At 48.1% G+C, this 20,529-nt stretch overlaps 1 protein-coding gene across 2 annotated transcripts in view; it reads left to right on the top strand.

Moving 5' to 3' along the window:
* Window positions 1-919: 919 nt before the first annotated feature.
* Window positions 920-20,529, top strand: part of GASK1A (golgi associated kinase 1A) — a 76,186-nt gene continuing 56,576 nt past the window's right edge. Inside the window, exon 1 of one of the 2 annotated variants that reach the window (XM_024244858.3) lies at window positions 920-1,278. In XM_024244858.3, coding sequence (XP_024100626.3) covers window positions 1,276-1,278 — 3 coding nt within the window. In that variant the 5' untranslated portion in view covers window positions 920-1,275. Of the gene's footprint in view, window positions 1,279-18,665; window positions 19,755-20,529 lie in introns of those variants that run through there. The other variant, XM_054552200.2, reaches the window with a different exon arrangement.

Here is a 20,529-nt window from a genome sequence, read left to right as displayed (position 1 = left end):
GCTTCCCTTTAGAAGCACTGCCATCAGTGATAACCTCAGATCATTCTGGGGCAGGTGACTGCTGGGAAGATGCCTGTCTTCATCTAGCTAATGATGCTTCCTGTTAGTTTCAGTATTGGAGGCTAATTTTTCAGCCTGGCCCCCAAATTCTCTCAGGGCACCCTACTGCTGACTCTGCCTCGCCTCCATCCATTGTCTACAGGCTCTTAAGAATCCTGGGGTCCAAACATTGGGCCACTGGGGGACACAAGTCATAAAGACGTCTGGGGACTGGTCGGTGGTCACCCAGCTGTTAATAGTGGGGCTAGCCCTGATTTTGGGACTACAGAACCCCTAAGACCAGGACATTCCCCAACGAGGAACGGATAGACTCTCAGGTCTTGCTCTGACTGTGTCTTTGTTGGCAGTAGGTGACTCAGAGGACACAAAGGCACTGTCTGTGCATCCAAAGCAGAGAGGTATCAGCCACTTACTTCAGTGACTTTAACAGTGATTAGTTCTCAAGGACAAAAACTCTTCATTGTTAATTAACTTAGTGGTCAACGGATTTTCCTTCCAAATCTTCTTGGGGACTGAACCCAAACAAAGCGAAGAAGTGACAGTAAAAAAAGACTTGTCCTTCTGACAAGCGACAGTAAAGAAAAAGACTTGTCCTGCTTGGCAGGAGAGGGTGGCAGTTTGGGCAACACTCAGCCATATTGCCGAGTTGCAGCGAACTCACCAAGCACCCTCACACCTTAGAGGCGTCCCTCACCGTCCAGCCTTGGCGCATCACCCGTCAGGCGGGCAGGCAGGGCGTAGACCTTTCCTTCCTAGCACCTGGGCCCATACTCCAGAAGACTGCGGCTGGCCGAGCCCCCGGCAGGGCTTTTATTGTGAAGGGAGCTCCCCCCTCCCGCGCTTTCGGGGGAATGGGGAAGCTGGGCCGGGACGCGCGGCAGGGACTTTGCAAACTCTGCAAAAGTCCCCAGTAGACCGCAGAGGCTCGCGGCCTCGGGTAGGCTCCCGCAGATCGCCGTAGATCTCAGTAGATCCGGCGTGTATTCCCCACCCGCGGAGTATCCCGGTGTGCAGCGATCTCCCGAGAGTTGGCGCGAGGCCACTTGGCTGCAGGGAAGGTGTGCACCTTCAGTCCGGGAAACCCGCCCCAGCCGAGTAGCCGCGCATCCTGGGAAGCCTGGCGAGCCACGGCGCCGGGGGCGGCCAAGGGGAGGCGGGATGAGTCTGCCAGCCGGCTGAGCGCGCTGAGGAGCCGGCCGGGTCACCGCCGGGGACATGGTAGGACTCGCGGGAAGGAACGCGCAAGCGGAGGGCGCGGCGATCACCCGGACAGGTGGCTGCAGGCAGCGCTCAGCGGCCCTGGGCGAGCGCAGCCTGCGCGGCCGCCGGAGGCCAGAGTTGTTCCCCGAAAGTTGCATGGGGCGGCGGCGGCTTTCATTTCTGCACCAGAGCTGGGGGCAATCGGCTTTCCTGCCGCTCTTGGTGGGGCGGGCCGTAATAAGGGGGCTTTTATTACGGATCTGCACACCTTGACCGAACCGTAACCCACTCGCAACTCTGTGCAATCTTCATGCAATCCACAGGGCAGGGAGAGGGGAGCGTTCCCTGGGGAACACACGGCAGCCTCTGATGAGATGCTTTTGAAGTCATTTTAATACTCTCCAGAGTTCGTGTGAATTTTATACTATCTTCTCTAATTTAGCTATGTATTGATATTAAAAATAATGTCCTAACGTTTATTAACATTGAGTTAAATTGGCTCTAGTAAGGTTCCAATCCGCCTCCCTCTACCTCCCCGACAGGAGGACTGTTGGGCAGATGTGGATGCACTAGTCGGTCTGGGATGCCACGATGAAACCAGGGTCTTGTGGACGTGGCCCTTCCATTGATCAACCTCACAGACACTAACAGGCAGAAAAGAAAAACCCATTGAGAATGTGGCCCAGGCGGCTTAGCTAAAGGACACATGCAACCCCAGGAAAGGGGCGTCCCTCAGGCCCGGCCGCTGGTTAGTTGCTCTGCTTCTCCTGCAGCAGAAAACCCCTGCAACCCCAACTGGGCTCCTGCAGTTCACTGGGCTCCCCTGTCTGCTTCTGTGCCTGCTCGCCTCTTCCCTTCCCTTCCAAGCTCACAGAGGGCAGATCGGAACCCACTGGAAATGCTTCGTGGGGAGTTTTGCTGGGCCTGGAGTTTAGAAGGCCGTCTAGAGACTGTGCTGTAGGATGGAGGGTCTCTGTGAGAACAGCTCCTTTGTGTGCAGGGGGGCCTGGCAGGTGGCTGGAACAGAGGTGGAGGGCTGGTCATCAGGAGCTGGGGGCTCAGGGAAGGGTACCTTTAAGGCTAGGGGGTGTGTGTATGTTTCACCCCTCCTAACGCCTATCCAGCTTCAGGTTTTTTTCTCAAAGCTGCTAAGAGAAGGAAATAGTGGAATCTTAAGCTTCAAAAGGGGGAATGATTGGGGGTACAGGATGTGAAATGAAAAGTGTGGAGATATCCTATTACAAATTCCCTGTTTAGGAGCAAGAGTGTTGCCAGAACTCAGGCCACAGCCATCCACTCTGAGGGGCATTAGCATGCTGGAGTCTCCTGGCTTTAAAGGCAAATGTAGCAGAGGCTCTGTGGTCTGAGGCTGAAGCAGAGTGCCTGGAGGAGAGATGGTACCTGCCTTCTGCTCAGGCTGCCTAGGGGAACATTGGTGTGTTTGCCCCACTGCCAGCGCAAGCTTCCCGTTCTGTGAGTCATTGCAGCTTCCTGGTTTCACGTCCCTGGCTCTGGGTTCTGGTATTGTGTTAGGAAGAGGACTTGTGTCAACATTTCACTGTCTCAGGTTCACTTGCAGAGAGAGGGGCCTGATGGGCATCCTCTGGCAGTGAAATGGCCTTGGAGATCTGAAGGCTCTCCTTTGCTTCTCCATCTGAATGAAGGGTCTTGAGGTCCAGAGACCACAGGGCAGCCTGGCACTGGCTAGAAGCAGCATGGGAGGAGACAGGGGGCTAGGAATCTTTTGAGGACCTTAGTTTCCTCTTCTGTAAAATGAGAGATTGGACTAGATGTTATTCAAGGTGCCATTTAGCTCCAAAAATGGGTGATATGTGAATAATTTTGAGATTGGATCTCAATTCTAGTGTTGAGCTATGCTTAGCATGAACAACTAAAAAGGTGTGGGGAAGAAGTGGTTCTCAGCCCTGACTCAGGCTGCCCCCATCCCCCAGCCCAAATCCAGATGAGACCCAGACCAAGGGATGTTTTCAGGCTCTGCAAGTCAGCCCAGTGTGCTGCCAGGGCTGAGAACCACAGGGCAAGAAGGCTGAGAGAACGGGGGAAAGCTGGGGCTCAAAGCTGCACTTCCCAAGATATCCCTATGTCCATAGAGTGGTCATTCCTTGAGATAGTCCTAAAATAGTTTCTGGGAAATGATAGATGCTATATCATTTCCCATTATATGATATCGCATATATCATATGCTATATCTCTTTGAGGGTCCTTCCATAGAGTATCATCTTTTAATTCATTACACTGAGATTTGAACTTGCCCAGCTTGTTTGAATACGGTATCCTTTATTCAGTATTTCCCTAATGCCATCCTATTATTGATCCAAGGTACGTATGATGGGAAACTCTGGGTTAGCAGTATACAAATAAAAGTCTAGAATCCTTAAATGTCTTTTTGAAAAAAAGAAAAAAGAAAGAAAAGAGCATTGAGCTGCAGTATCTGTGGGGGCATTTTTGATTATCCTGAGGGGTCAGGGGTCATTGCCATGGCTTGGTGTGTATTTTTCTAAAGCTAAGATTGGAACACTTGTCAGTTTCTTTCCTTGCAGTGGTGGTGGGAGATTTGGTGTTTGCCAAGGACTCTGTACTTGATGAAAAATATTGATAGAATCAGATATATATGTGTCGGGTTAAAAATTAAAAAAGAAAAATATTGATAGAGAAAGTTGAAACTATTACTGCCAATTAAAAAATGTTTTCCTCCTGATTTTTGAGAAAAAATACACAACTTCTACAGGAACCACGATTATCATTTTGGCATGTTTCCTATTCTCTTTGAGTATTATTTTAAAGAGCTGAGATTTCACTACACATGCAATTTTGCAGTCTGATTTGTTTTACTTCAGTTTATATCAAAGCACATTTCCATGTCTACATCTCTAGAAAAATCTTTTATAACCATACATTTAATGCTCAGTACCGTGATTTTGATAATCATCTCCCCGTTTTTGGACATTTAGGTCACTTCAGGATTGGGGCTGATTTCAGTGGCATGTGGCCAGCTTCTCATTATCCATGGAAATGAGGACCTGAGTGCCCAGCTAAGTGGATATCAAAGACACATGCACACGTATGTTTATTGTGGCATTATTCACAATAGCAGAGACTTGGAACCAACCCAAATGTCCAACAATGATAGACTGGATTAAGAAAATGTGGCACATATACACCATGGAATACTATGCAGCCATAAAAAATGATGAGTTCATGTCCTTTGTAGGGACATGGATGAAATTGGAAATCATCATTCTCAGTAAACTATTGCAAGAACAAAAAACCAAACACCGCATATTCTCACTCATAGGTGGGAATTGAACAATGAGAACACATGGACACAGGAAGGGGAACATCACACTCTGGGGACTGTTGTGGGGTGGGGGGAGTGGGGAGGGATAGCACTGGGAGATATACCTAACGCTAGATGACGAGTTAGTGGGTGCAGCACACCAGCATGGCACATGTATACATATGTAACTAACCTGCACATTGTGCACATGTACCCTAAAACTTAAAGTATAATAATAATAAATAAATAAATAAATAAAAGAAAAAGAAAAATTCACAAGAACGAATTGCTCCGGCCTCTTTCTCTATCCAAGCTTTTACTGTAACTACCCTCCCAGGGCCCAGTGTGCTGTGGGAGGAGTTTCCTCTTGCCTGTCTTCACTCTGTGCTGTGGGCAGGTCATCAGGCAGGCAGCAGTGGGGGAAATGGAGTCCCAGGGGAGCCCACACGGGCCAGTCCTCCTTGGGAGAACCAAGAGCTAAAATCCCTGGAGGTTAAGACTCAGAGGAGAAGGAGCTGAGGCTGGAAAAAGGATGTAGCCTCTTTAGGGTCACTTAGAGCCGGGCTAGAGCCCGGGTCTCCTAGTTCTTCCCCCTCCACTCCCCATGTAGGTCCTGTCACAGTCACTACAGCCCCATCATAGACTTGAGGGATGTGATGTGGCTTGGAATGGCAGAGGAAAGTCCCGGGGTTTGCAATCAGAATGGGGTTTGTGCTGGGCTAGGTCACCGTGTGGTTCTGGGTAAGCGCTGCCTTGCTCTGAACCTCAGCCCCTTATCTGTAAAATGAGTCATTTGTGAGGAGCAAATGGAGTCATGGAGGTGAAAATACTTGGTGTCTCAAAGGTGCTGTAAGATTGGGGGCTTTACAAAGGACCCACAAAAATAGGTTTGCTTTTTGTTAGGGTCTAAAACAAATGGTAAGGAAGTCACAGGTGCCTTTCATTCAAAACCAGTCAAGGAGATGCTTCTGGGACTCTTCTCTAAGTAAGGATCTAGTATAGACGGAATTTATCCTCAAGTAGTTTTCTTGCTTCTTTAAGTCTCTCTTTTCATCGGGCAGGAAAACCCAGCCTGCAGATGTTCGTCCAGTCTGTCTCCCACGCACCTCCTTGCAGAACGCTGCTGACTGGATGAGAATGTAGCTCCCCAAACAGCTGCAGGTCCTTGGAATCTACTGCTGGGGTCCCCTCATTAAGTCCCTCTGCACTGAATGAGTCCCAGAAGTTATCAGGCTTAGCTGAAGAAGAGGTTAAACTGGTATTGGAACCTTGAAATGCAGCCCATGGAGCCTGTGGAAATTTGATCCCCTCTCTCTTCTGGGGTACAGCCCTCACTTGCAGCTCCTGCTGCATACCTGACCCAGGCTTTGTGCAGGGCTGGGCAGGGAGCAGAGTGTTTTAAAGAATCCACTGGCCCCAACCATACCAAACAGGGGTTGGTCTAAAAAACAGGGATGTAGGAGGTGGTGGGAACAGGCCTCCCAAAGAAATGAGTTCCTTAGTTGTTTCAGGGACTAGTGAGAGAAACATGCTTCAGCTTGGCCTCAAAGATGCGGACAAATCCCTCCAATATGTCTGGGAGGCCCAATATCCGCTCCCTACCTAAGGTACTAGTAGAGACACAGAGTGCATCAGTTTTCTTTGAGGCATGGTTGCTGTGAGTCACCTGGGGTTGTCTTTGCTTGGATCATCTTGTGATGTGACTGCTAAAGTGCTTCTGCCTAGGGAGTTTAGGGTGTGATCCCTTCATTTTCTGGACGTGTCTGCACAGGCCTGTGTGTGAAGGACCACTTGGCCTGGGATTGAGGATGAGAGGGAGCCATGATTGTGGGAAAACTCCAGGCCGCCCTTCATGTGGATTTCACTTTCTATCTCTCTCTCTCTCTCTCTTTCTCTCTCTCTCTCACACACACACGCTCACTCTCACATATCACACATATACTCATACACACACACGTGCATGCACACACACACTCACGCATGCACACATACTCTTGAGAGTGGCCTGGGATCTGGTCCTATTCCCCAGAGTCCAGCCTGTGGCTCCAGAACTGCCAGCTGAGTGGAAGACGGAAAGTGCTTTATAATAGCATCTGGTGAATCCTGGGGTCAAGGAGGCTAAGAGTGGAAGGGAAGCAGGATGAGGGCTGATGTGAAGGGTGAGGAAACAGAAGGAGTGTAACTGAAATGCAGATTCAGTCACTCACCACTTGTAGAGTCCAATTAACAAGAGCGAGATCTAGTATAAAGAAAGTGACTTTATTCTGAAGCTTAGTTTAGGGGAAGAGGTACAGGCTGCTGCCTTTAAGGGTACTGCTTTGCTTTAGAGCAGAAAGCATGGTCCTTTAAATGAATACTTGGCGTGAATGGCATGCAAGGGAGTGAGCAAGCACGTGGGGGTCTCCGTGACTTGCTTTGGTGCCTTATCTACCAGGGAGTTGAGCTAGCACCATCACAGGCAGAGCTAGGTTGTAAGGTCATCGTTGTCTTGAGATACTCTCCAGGTGGGAGAGAGTTTTGGAGTGGGCATACTTTAGGTTGTAAATTGACTGTTATCTCTCGAGGCAAGCTCCTGGTGGAAGGTAGCTCAGGCTCTGGAGCTTCTAAGTAAGCACATAGTTAGATAAGCTTTTCATGTAGGGAGTGTTTGGTGAAGGGAAGGTAGAGCTTCTAACTGCATTTCTAAAGAGCTAAGTAGGAAGCAAGGATTGAGGGAAAAGGAGGAAGAGAGAAGAAAAAATAATTAAATAACTTATTCTCTTTGTCTTAGAAAAATGGGGGTACTCGGTTATAGGGGCCTCACTCTGATTTCTAGGCCTTCACGAGTTCTGAAGGAACGGGTGTCTTCATGGGCAGGGACTGAGTCTTACTCCCAAGTGACTTTGGAATTCCTGAGTGGCATATCAAGAAGGCCACAAATGGAGGATTCACATTCAATGTGTAAATGTGTGTTAATGCTCCCTCTATCTCCCTGCCGTCTTGTCATTCATTCATTCATCCATTCATTTATAAAATGTCTGCTTTAAGCCAGACATTGTGTAGGGCAGAAAATAGAAAAATCAAAAATACATACCCTGCTTCTGAGGAGTACACAGTTTATTGAGGCTGCCTGTACATATGTGTGTGTGTGTGTGTGTGTGCGCGTGCGCGTGGAGGCAGGGGAGCAGGTGGTAGGTGGTAGGTTCAGGGGAGAGGGAAGCACGAGGAAATGCTTCAGCCCTGTGGGCCAGATATTCTGCTGAAGATACAGAGAAAGGATAGACCCAACCTGAGGAGTGAGTGGGGCAGAGGGAGGCTCCAGGACAGGGAGTATCTGAGGAGGATCTGGATTCTGTCAAGGGAAGAAAGGAGAAGCCACTGTACATCTGTTAGAATAGTTAAAAAGTGAAGCAAAACACCCTGACAACCTCAAGTATTGGTCAGCATGCCAGCAACAGGAACTCTCATACATGAAAGTGGGAAACACAGTAGAAAGCAGTTTGTTAGTTTTTTATAAAGTTAAACATACACTTACCATATATCCCAGCAATCCCATTCCTGTGTATTTATGCAGGAGGAATGAAAACACATGTCTACAAAAAAATCTGATGCAAATGTTTATAATAGCTTTACTTATAATTGCCCCAAACTGGAAACAACCCAAATGTTGCTCAACTGTAATTTGATAAACTGTGGTATGTCCATACGGTGGACTACTCCTCAGCAATAGAAAAGAACCATAGATCCATGCAACAACGTGGAGGGATGTCAAAGGCATTATGCTGAGTGGGAGAAACCAATCCTACTGGGTTACATACTGTGGTATTCCTTTTATATGATATTCTAGAAAGGGCAAAACTATAGGGATGGAAAACATCAGCAGTTGCAGGGGTTAGGGGTGGAGAGGCTGTGATTACAAAGTGGCAGCACAAAGGAGAATTCTGGAGTGATGGAACTGTTGTGTCCTGACTGTGGTGGTGGACATGCAAATCTAATACATGTGTTAAAACTCATAGAATGATACAGAAAAGTTTCAGTTTTACTGTATGTAAATTAAAATATATATATAACAAAAAGAAGAGGGAAAGGCATTCTAGCAGAAGGAATAGCACATGCAAAACCCCTGGAGGCAAAAATGAGCTGTTAAAAGTTGGCTGGGAAGGAGCTGGGCTGGGACCACAGGGAAACCTCCTGGAGATGGGCCTGGGGCCAGGGCCTTGCTCTTGGATGTGGGTGCTCTCCCCACCAGCTAGGGGTGTGTTATTGTCCCTAGGGCAGAGAGGGCAATGGAAGGGCTTTTGAGCTTGGAGAGGTGGGATTGTGTTTGCATTTTAGAGAGCAGTTTTGGAGGCTGAGAAGAAGCAGTGTGATCCAGGGGGCCAGGATAGAGGTATGGATTCTGTAGCAGGCCAGAGGAGCAGGTAGGAGGATGTTTGGGCAGGAGAACCTCCAGCCCTTGGTAATCTCAGATGTGGAGGCTGAGAGCAGGTCAGGAGTGACTCCAGGTTCTTGTTCAGGCATCTGGATGTATGGGTCTCTGTCGGCCTTCCTCCTTTCTCTTCATTTTCATTTAAATTTAGCTTTTGGTGTTTCTCTTCTAGTCACACTTAGAAATTGTTAGGAATAATGCTCAAAATCCTAAAGAAATTGAACACTCAAAGAAAGGATTCTTAACAAAGCAATTTTACTTCTGCACAGAGGGGTGCCTCCTTGGCCAGTTGCCATGAGAGCACACCTGAACAAAGGGGCATGAGAGCCTTTATTCCTGACACAAGTCCTGCCCCTGTACCCTTTCCTCATTGGCCGGGGTTGGGTCGTACAATCTAAACTAATCCTGGTTGGCTAAACATTCGATTTTTTTTTTAGATAGGGTGGGCACATAAAAGAAAGTGGAGAGGAAGGGGAAGGGGTGTCTGTAATAAGCTAGAAAGTTAGTCCTCTTTCCAAATAAGGAGACGAACATGAGCTGGTACTGATAAAGCCTGGTACTGTGGCATGCCTGGGCATCTAACAAAGGCAAAAAGGAAAAAAAAAGGAGAAAAAAGCAGGGGGAGGGGGTACTATGAATTAAAGAATAAAAGATTGATCAGATTATTTGAAGAGAAATATCATCATATCCCACAAAATGATCATATATAGAAGTAACTTAACAATGACAGTAATCATTTTAATTCTATAAAATCCTTATTATGTTATATTCTTAAGAGCAATGGTGAAATGTTGGATACTTCTCCTTTAATCCTTTGAATTGATTTTGTACATATTGCCTTGATAATCACAAGAGTAGGATAGAGAGAGGCTGGGTGTGGTGGCTCACACCTGTAATCCCAGCACTTTGGAAGGCTGAGGTGGATGGATCACCTGAGGTCAGGAGTTTGAGACCAGCCTGGCCAACATGGTGAAACCCCACCTCTACTAAAAATACAAAAATTAGCTGGGCATGGTGGTGGGCGCCTGTAGTCCCAGCTGCTCGGGAGGCTGAGGCAGGAGAGTCCCTTGAATCCAGGAGGCAGAGGCTGCAGTGAGCTGAGATTGAGCCACTGCACTCCAGCCTCGGCGACAGAGCGAGACTCTAGCTCAAAAAAAAAAAAAAAAAAAAAAGGGATGGGGGTAGGATAGAGAGAATTCCAACAATAATTGTGTGTACAGGTTTATTTATGTCTCCCAAGCCACCTTGCCTGTGGTCCCTGATGCTCTCCTCCAGCCGGTGTAGACACCTGGCTCCCTTCCTTCTGGCCTCCAGCCCAGCTGACCACTACTGCTGGAGAGTGGGTAGGGGCTGTGGCCGCTGCATCCTTCCTAGCCCAACTTCTCCGTCTGCCATGGGCTTGGATTTCTGCTAAGTGGCCGTGGGAAGGGGCTGTATCACGTGCTGTTTACTTGTGGGCAGTTTTTGTTTGGCTTTTGAGGGTGTTTGCTTGCAATGAGCAAACAGCCTCTTCCAGAACCAGCTGGAGGATTCAAATCTTCCCATCTTGGGGCAGCAGGTTCATGGTTCTATAAGAGCCAGCTTGGGTAGGGATTTTTCCAGAAATGCCATCAGCCAAAGAACCGGTCAAAGACAGCAGAGGGGATAAGACTAGAAGAGAGAAAGGGAGAGAAAAACGAGAAGAGTCAGACCCATAGACGCAGGGATGCGAGATGAAGAGAGTAAGGCACAGAGACAAATGAGACCAGCTCTGTGGAGAACCCTTCACGTCTAGGCATGGTGCTGAGCCAGGCAGGTGCCCCTTTCAGCTTGTGAGCATGCCATGCAGCGGGGCTCCTGGGCTGCATGGGGCACACTCTTCTGAGCTGGGTTTCGTCAATGTTGTTGCCCTTTGGCAGAGCGGTGCTGTTTCTGCTGGCCTGGATGGACTGAGGGCTGACTGCCACTGCCTCTCTGTGCTTCACATGCTCCAGGGCTGTCCCTAATGTCAGCTCTGTGCTCCTGCTGGGGAGGCATTATCAGCAGGACAAACCCAATTGTTCCACTGGCCAGTTTTGCTTCTAGCCAGACTGGCTTTGCAGCAGTGTTGTGAGGTGACTTCCAATGCACTGGGCACTAGGAAATTCTCAAGATATTCTGGCAAGGATTTAAAAAGTAACTGTAGTGTTGTTAAATGCTTGGTGATATCTTTGAGATGGGAAGGGAAGACCCAAATACAGTCAAACCATAACATTAGCGGGCCATAATTTCAAAAAGTGCAGGAGCCGCAGTCCCTTTCATTGTTATCTACAAAGGAGATGAATGAACTGCAGCCCAGGGATAATGTGATAACTCTTACTGGCCAGGTGGAAGGAAAGGGGGAGATGTCGATAGGGGGAGAGGGTTGCAGGGAGGAGCAAGGAACACATCTCCTACAGAGCCTGGGAAAAGGTGCATTAATGGATGGGGTTGGTCCTCACATTTGCTTTCTGTCTCCAGGTCTGTGCAATCTCTTTCTTCTAGGTGTCCCATTCTGTCTGTCTGGACTTCCCTTTTAGGGTTCACAATGCCGTTGATCTTTCTTTTTGGTGAATGTGGAGTTGAGGTAGGATTCTTAGAAACTTGTTCTTTTGAATATTGTCACTGCTTCTTTTCCTGACCTAATTGTAGGGGAATGTTTTCCTCAATTTTCCTTTTGGGCCTGTTAGGGTTTTGCAACTCTCTTGTTTTATCTCTGTCTTTTGTAAATTGTAAGAGCAATACCTGCTTATCATGGAAAATCCTACCTGCTTTCTTTTGGGTCTCTTTGGAGGAGTCTCTGTGTGGTGCTCCCAGCATTAGACTCACAGCATAGACAGGTGCACCTGCTGGGAGGTCTGCATGGTCAAGAGTCCCTGTGCAGGGCCAGGTGTGGTGACTCATGCTTGTAATTCCAGCACTTTGGGAGGCTGAGGAGGGAGGATCCCTTGAGTTCAGGAGTTCAAGACCAGCCCGGCCAACATAGGGAGACCGTGTCTCTACAAAAGTTTAAAAAGGTGTGTGCCTATAGTCCCAGGTACTTAAAAGGCTGAGGTGGGAGAATTGCTTGGGCCCAGGAGGTTGAGGGTGCAGTGAGCTATGATCATGCCACTGCACTCCAGCCTGGGTGACAGAGTGAGACCCCGTCTCAAAAAAAAAAAAAAATGGGTCTCTATGCGTACACCCTTGGGGATAACTCCTAACCATCTTCTCAGAGTGCTGCTCTCTGCCTGCTTCTGGGACAGCAGTGGTGGTTGTCTGTGGTGGAAGAAGGGAGGACAAAGGAAACCCACATTTACTAAGTTTTTTTATCAGAGAGGCATCTGCCTGCCATGTGCCCGGCCTCCATTTGAGCATTGAGATGAGAATGAGCATGCTCTATACCCTAGGCCCCTCGGGAATTCCGAGTCTTGGGGAGGATGGGGAGCAGCCTGCTTATCTACTTAATGACAGTTCATTGACTGCATCCCAGGTGTGAAGCTCTGAGTCTCAGGTGTGATGTTCTGAGAGTCACAGGTGTGATGTTCTGAGTCCTGGCAGTGTTGTTCTGTATTCCAGGCATGTTGTTCTGCAGGCCAGGTGTGTTGCTCTGTCAGCTAGGTGTCACTCTTTTTTATTAATGAGGAAACTAAGGCTCAGAGGAACCAAATGCTTTGCCTGAGCTCTTGTGGCTGGGAAATGGTGGGGTAAGGGGCTGGACCGAAACCTGAATGAGCTCGAGGCCTGTGCCTGGGGGAACTATGGACAAGTATGCAAATGAGGGGTGCGGTTATCTCACTCTTTTCACCCCAGCTGGTTGGGAGGAGATCTGGGGACCCCTGAAGTCCCTTGGACCTGTCTAGGTGGAAGCAGTGGGGGTGGAGTTCAGGCAAGGCCACTGGCTGGGGCAAGTTCTTTTAAGGATGTCATCTGAGGTCTTGGGAGTCTCCTGGGGGCTTCTCTTCTATAAGTCTCCTTTTCCTTCTTTCTTTTTTTTCTTTCTTATTTTTAGTAGAGACAAGGTCTCACTTTGTTGTCCAGGCTGGTCTCAAACTCCTGGCCTCAAGTGATTCTTCCCCTTCAGCCCCCTAAAGTGTTGGGATTACAGGCATGAGCCACTGCGCCTGGCCAATCAGTCTTTTTCTTGCTGTTGTCTCTGCTATTCATACCCTCTACAGAGTCACGCAGATATACACACACACGCATCTACCCACTCCATGCACTTAGATACATTATTCACACACTCACACATAAACCACATGCTTACATTGACATTCACAGTGTCACAGTGAAATACACACCCACACACTGGTAATCTTGCATACACACTCACACACCCTCACACACTTGCATAGCCATAGAGCAGCTGCAGAGGTGCTGCCTGGGCTCTGAAGCAGAGGTGTTTGATGGAGTACAGGGGCTGGAGCCAGGCTCAAGCTGTGTCCAGACTATGGTGGGGGCTGCGGTCATGCTGCCTGGGTGCCTGGGCCCAGCGGAGGTGAAGGCTGCAGGCAGTTTGAGGGCTGGAGGCTGTAACAGCCAGTGAATGGGCCATTTGGATGTCTGTGCCTGTGCTGGAAGGAGAGTGAGTGGGACACACAGGGTTCTTTCTCAAGGACAGAGTGGCTCTGTTGTCTGTCCACATAGAGGCTCAGTGTGTGCCTCCTGGGGGACCTGGACCCCAGCTCAGGGACTGGCTGCTGGCAGGGTTGCTTCCTGGATAGCACGGGTACTCATTCCCAGCCTCCCTGCATGCCTGGCCAGTCTGCAGGCTCTGGACCTAGTTGGCTCTTACAGTTACTTACCACATTCTGGCCTCCCACCACCACCCCTCTGCCCAAGATCCTGTTGCAACTACAAAGATGCTATTGTATTCCTTTCTTTCAGAACATTCTACCCCGAAATTCTAGTTAAAATCCCCTCATCTCCCTTTAGGCTGACTGGGCAGGGATGCCTTGTGTAGTCACTTCGCTGGGAGTCTGGAGAGGCTCCTGGCTCCTGGTTCACACTCACTTCCCTCCCTGGCGGTGGCTGAGTTTAGACTGTAATTGTCGTAATATCTTACTCGGTGTGGTTTTAAAGCATGAAGGGTTCAGAGGGTGAGTTGTAATCAGAACTGAATTCAAAGCCTGCTCACCACCTTGGGCATTTCAGTGAACCTTTAACCTCTTAGCCTCTGTTTCCCTTGGCAATACCAGGGCCTCCTTGTGGGAATGTACGCTCAGTGCTTTAATGAGCATAAGGCACCTTGCGTAACAGTCAGCACATAGTCAGTGCTCAGTTAATGGGAGCTGTGATTACATTGTCCTTGGACAACAGACAGGCCTGGACCCACAGCAAGGCCTGGGCTTCTAGAACTGTCAGGAGGATCCTTCAGTGCAACAAGAGGATTAGGAGTGGGGGATACCTTAGACTCTGGCTCCCCTCAGAAGGAGTTTGGGGTGTATGCCAAAGAGGGGCTGCCTGTGCCTCATCCCTGGGGATCCATCCCTCTGACGGTGAACTGGAGTCAGAGGAAGGGGAAAGGGGCGCCTAGTTCAAGAGTTCTTGATCTGGGGTCCAAGCATATGATGAAAACTTCAGCCGAATTAAATTTAAAAGGGTTTAATTGAGCAATGAATAATTCGCAAATCGGGCAGTTGCCAGAATCACAGCAGATTCACAAAGACTCCAGGGGTGCCTCGTGGTCAGAACAAATTTATAGACAAAAAAGGTAAAGTGACGTACAGGAATCGGAAGTAAGTACAGAAACAGTGAGATTGGTTACAGCTTGGCGTTTGCCTTATTTGAGCAGTTTGAACATTCAGCAGTCTATGAGTGGTTGAAGTATGGCCGCTGGGATTGGCGAACACTCAGCCATTGTTACTGCCGCATGCTATTAAGTTAGGTTTTTAATTTTGTCTGACTATTAAGCTAGGTTACAGTTCATCCACAAGGACTCAAATATAGAAGTACAGAGTCCTTCTCAGGCCATATTTAGTTTGCTTTAATGCATGGAATTCAGGGGAGCACTAGGTTAAAGAAAGTTACATCTTTATTTTCACTCATCTCTAACAGGAATTCATTGTTTCTTCTATAATGAATGTAGGCACCAGCCACAGTAGTGTTGGCAGGACCTGTGACTTTGTCACCAAGAGAAGTCACAGATATTTTATGTAATGACAGTAGAAGCGGACACTTTGAAATATAGTTTTTATTCATCACTGCTTTGAAAGTGCATTTGTTATTAGGTATACTGATAGATATTGGTTTTTAATGTGTTAATAAAGAAGCACGTGTAGGATTATATCACACATTTGTTTTTTAGAAGATCTGGATAATTATTTCAATGTAGTTGATTATCTTGGTAACCCTGTATTTTTCATTTTATACAATAAAAAGCGCATCTTGAGAAGGATCTTCAGCTTCACCAGGTGGCCAGAAGGGTCTTTGGTGTTAAAAAGATTCAGAACCCCTGCCTCTGTGTAGATATTCTTCAATGTGATCTGTTTCTGGGGGAGTGACAGAAGCCTTCTTTGCCTAAAAGCATCCTTCCCCAACCTCTACTCCATGACCATTAAAAAATAATCTTTTAAAAAATTAAAACCTGATGTGTGCCAGGCACTGTGCTGGGTTTTGGAAGATAATTTCCCCTCAGTAATAATAACATATTGTATTTACAACATATTGTATTATGTCATTGTAGCATAACAACACAATAACAACAATGCCCAAAGCATTGGACTTTGTAACTTTCTCATTCATTATCTCCTGGAATCCTCATCCTTTAAATGTTAAGACTATTGTATGAGACCCGTTTTAGAGATCCATAAATAAAGGTTCAGTGAATCTGAGTCATGGCCAAGTTATGCAGTTCATAAACATGAAGGACTTCCAGGTGGGCCCTCCAGCCACAAATGTGATGCTTTTTCCACTCAATCAACCTGAAAATTCTCACACTTGGACGTAGCCCTTGCATTTTGATATCTAGTCTTTGGAAATTTTTTGCTAAAAATAAATATCCTTGGAAATTAGTTTGTTGCATCAAGCATGGTCCCAAGGGTCTGGGTCTCAGGGGCGTCTTGTATAGATAGAGGAGAAGAAAGGGCAATACTAGAGAAGGGGCCCTGGGAGGGAACTAGGTCTGGATTTGGGGAGGCCTGGGCAGAGGACAACCCCAGGGGAGGCATGGAGGCAGGAGCCGGGCCTAGGGAGATGGGGAAGGCCAATGCTGGGGAGGAAGCACTGATAGGGAGGGCAAGCTCTGAAGCCCAATTTGACTGTCTTAGTGTATTTTGCTTGGAGAGCCTCCAAGACACATGCATGGAGGCTCAGCCTCAGTCTTCTAAGCAGCATCTCCATGAGAGGGCTGAGGGAACCTCCATTTCTGGAGGCCTCCAATGCAGTTTTCTGCTTGGGACTGGGCCAAGAGGGCGTGCGGTAGACAAGCAGAGCATTTTCTTTGTGCCATGGACACAGAGACCTGTTCCTCTTCTCTGAATCCAAGACGGTCCATCAGACACTGCCAGGCACTTCTCTTGTCTTTGACTGAGAAGTCAGAGACTTGCTAATTAGGCTTTCTCCCTAATTCTTGGAAGGCAGCAGCCCTGATGCATATCATTTCCCTCGACAGCATCCAGCACAGTGTAGATGTGGAGGATGTGGGCAACAGATGTTTCAATTGGTTGTTAGCCTCCTACATCTTATATTTAAATATCTCCAGAGTTGTCCAACAGAACTTTCTGAGATGATGGAAATGTTCTATCCTGTGCTGTCTAACATAGTAGCCACTACTTGCAGGTGGCAATTGAACACCTGAAATGTGGCCAGTACAACCAGGAATGGACATTTTTAAATTTTAATTAATTCAAATGTAAATAGTCACATGTGGCTAGTGGCTCTTATATTGGACATTGTAGTCCTGGACCAAGAGATATAAATTGAAGTGCAGATGGAGGCCAGGCTGCTAGCATAAGTGAAGGAAGTGGGCTGGGTGTAACGAAAACAAATCCGCCTATGTTTTGTTTTTTCAGGTTTAACTGAGCTGTAGTCAGAGAAGTGTTCATCTTCTATAAGAAAAACAATAAGGCAAATGAAATGCCAAAGGCAACTGTCCTTCTTCCTTGGTGTTGGGAGACAATAGGGAGCAGTGAGGCCTGTGGTGAACTTAAGGGAGCATGTCATTGAGAGAGAGTGCCATACTCTACGCCAGCCATGTAGGGACCTGGGCCCAAAGTATAACTAGAACTTCCCTTTTTTCAAGGGAAGCCAGAAATCTGAATTTTTATGTGAAATATCCTGGATTTTAAATATTGGTTCAAATTTATTTAAAACACTACAAGCGAAACAAAACACATCTGCAGGCCAGATTTGGCCTGTGGGTCCCGGTTTATAAACTCTCCACTAGGTCTAATCCTGTATGAATCTCTACCACCTCCTGGAGACTGGGGTGGATGTCCAGTGAAGAGCGAGGTGGATTCTGTCCTGAAGTGTTCCTAATTGGCTCAGCCTCCCCTGTTGTCATGTGTTTGATCAAAAGAGAGGAGACGTGCACAGGGAAGGCACAGACATGCTCCCCTCCCCTTCTTCTCTGAGGTTGCATCTTGGCCTCTGAGCAGCCAGGGAGCAGAAATCTCTGGAAGGTTGGAAAGGTATAGCCCAGAAAGAAACTTATTTTTCAGCAGCAATCTCCACCCCCTCTTGATCCCAGCCCCACTCCCAGATCTGAGAGCAAAATGTGTGGCTGTTAATACAAAGGGAGCCAGAGAAAATTTCCAACAAATGACAGGGTCTCCAAAATTCCATCTGGCCTGTGGTGTTCCCACACTGGCGCTCTTGTGAGCTGGAACAAAATGCTAATTCAGCTGTGGATGTGGAGAGGGCTCCTGGGGCCAGCAGGGCTGCAAAGCCCCAACGTATAATCAACGTGGAGACTGGACCAGGGCAACCAGCAAACGGGGGGACATAAGAGACACTCCGTTGACATTCCTGCCTATGGGGCTCTTGCTCTCAGCACAGTGCCAGGATCCCTGCCATGGAGTTGATCCCATGGGCATTGCTAGGAAATTACCATCATGGTAATAGCAACAATCTTAATGACAGCTAACACTGACTGAACTTAACTGTGTGTCAGGCTCTGTTTTGAATGCTTTATCTACAACACTTCATGTAACTCTCATAGTGTTTAGTAGAGTGATTTTATTTTTATGATTGACAAGTCACATTCTTTTCCCATCAGAATGTCACCACCATAAGAGGGCTTTTGTCTCTTTTGTTCATGATGTTTCTCTTCTGCCTGGAGCAGTGCTTGGCTCAGGAAATACCTACTTAATGAACGAATGAATGGACCACCCTATGAAGGAGGTACTAGGTACTATTATGACCCCCATTGTACAGATGAGGAAATCAAGGCCCAAGGTCACACAGCAAGAACACAGTGGAGTTGAGATCAATGCCCACAGTGGAGTTGGGATCAATAGCCCATGTGTTATTTGCAGCTATGCTAGGCTGGTGATGGCAGGAGGCCATGGGGACCTGGCCATCTCACCTCTAGGCCCAGAGATGAAACTTGTCAAATAGTTTGGCAACTGGAGAAAGGTCACGGGACTGTGGTCAGGGACTGAGGGGTGCTTCCTGTGACCATTTGGGTATAGGATACTCAGTTCCTGGCTCAGCCTGTGCCCCGTGGGCTGTGGGTCATCTACACTGAGCCTCAGGACTTGTGGTCTCCTTGGAGAAAGTGCACAAACTCTGAGAGGCCATTTGTCTTTCTGATGACAAGTAGGTCACTCTGTCCCTGGAGCAGAGAGCTGGCAGCTGCGTGTGCTAAGGGCCCTGTGCAGAACTGCACATCCCACACTCCCTTCATAGGCTGAGCAGTTTCAGAGCTGAGACTGGAACCTGGGCTGGAATCATGTCCAGGCCAAGGGGCCCTGTGATGAGCAACCCCACCAGCCAGTGCTCCTCATTTGTGACAGGAGATGAATAATTTTTTCTTCCTGCCCACCCTCTACCCTCTGCTACCTGCACCTTGGGTGACATCTGCAACTCCCTTTCAGAGAGTCAGATAACATAGTTTAGTGTGTGAAGTGTCTGGGGTTGAGTTGCTGGGTCTGAGGGAGAGAAGGCCCTCAATAAGTCTTGCTGATCTCACCTCTGGCTTCTGCTCCCTGCTCTTCAGAGCTCGCTTTTGGCCTGACTTTCCATGTTTCAAGTGTGAGGTATTACATGTTCAAGCTACCACTTTCACACGCATGAGAGAGAGACAGAGAGAGAGAGAGAGAGAGAGAGAGATCTGGGATCCTTAGAGATGGGGATAATCATATTCAGATTGGAGAACAACACATGTACATTCTTTTTCAAAGGTGTATCTCCCAGGGGCCTCTCCTCCATGGGCTGTTCTGGCCCTCACTGGGTGCAGATTCTTCCCTCCTCAGCTGTACCTGGAATAACAGCTGCACGATGGAGGAGTTCTCCTCCTCTTCTTCCCCCTCATAGCTTATGTTTATTGAGCATCTATTGTGGGTCTAGAATAATTGTAAGCATTTGACAGTTATCTCATTTAATTAGCATGATGGCCCTATAAGGTTGTGTCTTAGGTTGGCTTCCTCCAGAAGGAGACCTTGAGACCAGGATTCCAGTGCAAACAGTTTATCTGGAAGACGTCACCAGAAGACAGCAGTAGGGAGGGAGGAAGTGAGACAGGGAAGGCAGCCAGTGCAGGGTGCATGAGAGGGCAGGTTCCTGCTGGGGACTTCTGGGGCTTGGTCCTGCTGGGAACTTCTGAGAGACCATGAGGAACGTGTCACTCCTAGGAGTTGTCCTCCTCCACAGGTAAAGAGGATGGAGTCTTTATTTGCCAATTCCTGTCTGCCATAGGTTGAAGGCTGCTCCTGGGGGTATTAGCGTCCCAGCAGGCACACTGCTGCTGACCACTTCTGAAGTCCTTTAAGTGGTCTGGGACATCACCTCGCTGTCCACTGTATGGAGGACACTGGTTGTGATGAGCTCCAACACTGCAGAAGACGCAGCCGGGAGAACTCCTAATGGAAGGGTTCTCCACCCAAGAGCTGGTTGGATGAAGGGTCAGCTTTTGTGGAATATTCTGGGGGCCTCATATCCGAGAACCAGGAGAGGCTGAAGGAGAAGAGGTGGTGGGGGCAGGGCAAGCAATGGAGACGCACTCGGGACTGGACCACCTGGCAGAGTTCATGGCTGGTGGGTGAGTCTAGGGCGGACCTGGAGCTCAGCTCCTTAGCCCAGTTTGCCCTTTGCTGTAGCTTGTTCTTAGCAGGGTAATGTTAATAATGGGAGCGACCACCTTTTGAACAGTTATTATGTCCCTGCGACTTTTATAGAATTGTATACACATTAACTCATTAAACACTCATATCAACCCTAGGAGGCGGGTGCTAAACCTTCCACCATTTTAGAAATGAGTGAAGAGCTAGGACACCCAGGACAGGTGTCTCAGCAGGAGTGTGCAGCGGGCAGGGGAGGGGGTCTCTGTCTCTGCCTCCTGCTATGACAGACAGCCCTGTGTGGGTGGCCCTGTCCTCCCACCTGCTCACTCCCACTCCCTGTGACCTTAGGTGCTAACCTGGGGTTT

Source organism: Pongo abelii, chromosome 2, assembly GCF_028885655.2.
Source record: "Pongo abelii isolate AG06213 chromosome 2, NHGRI_mPonAbe1-v2.0_pri, whole genome shotgun sequence".
Classification (NCBI taxonomy): Eukaryota; Metazoa; Chordata; class Mammalia; order Primates; family Hominidae; genus Pongo; species Pongo abelii.
This window is presented reverse-complemented; position numbering and strand designations above follow the sequence as displayed.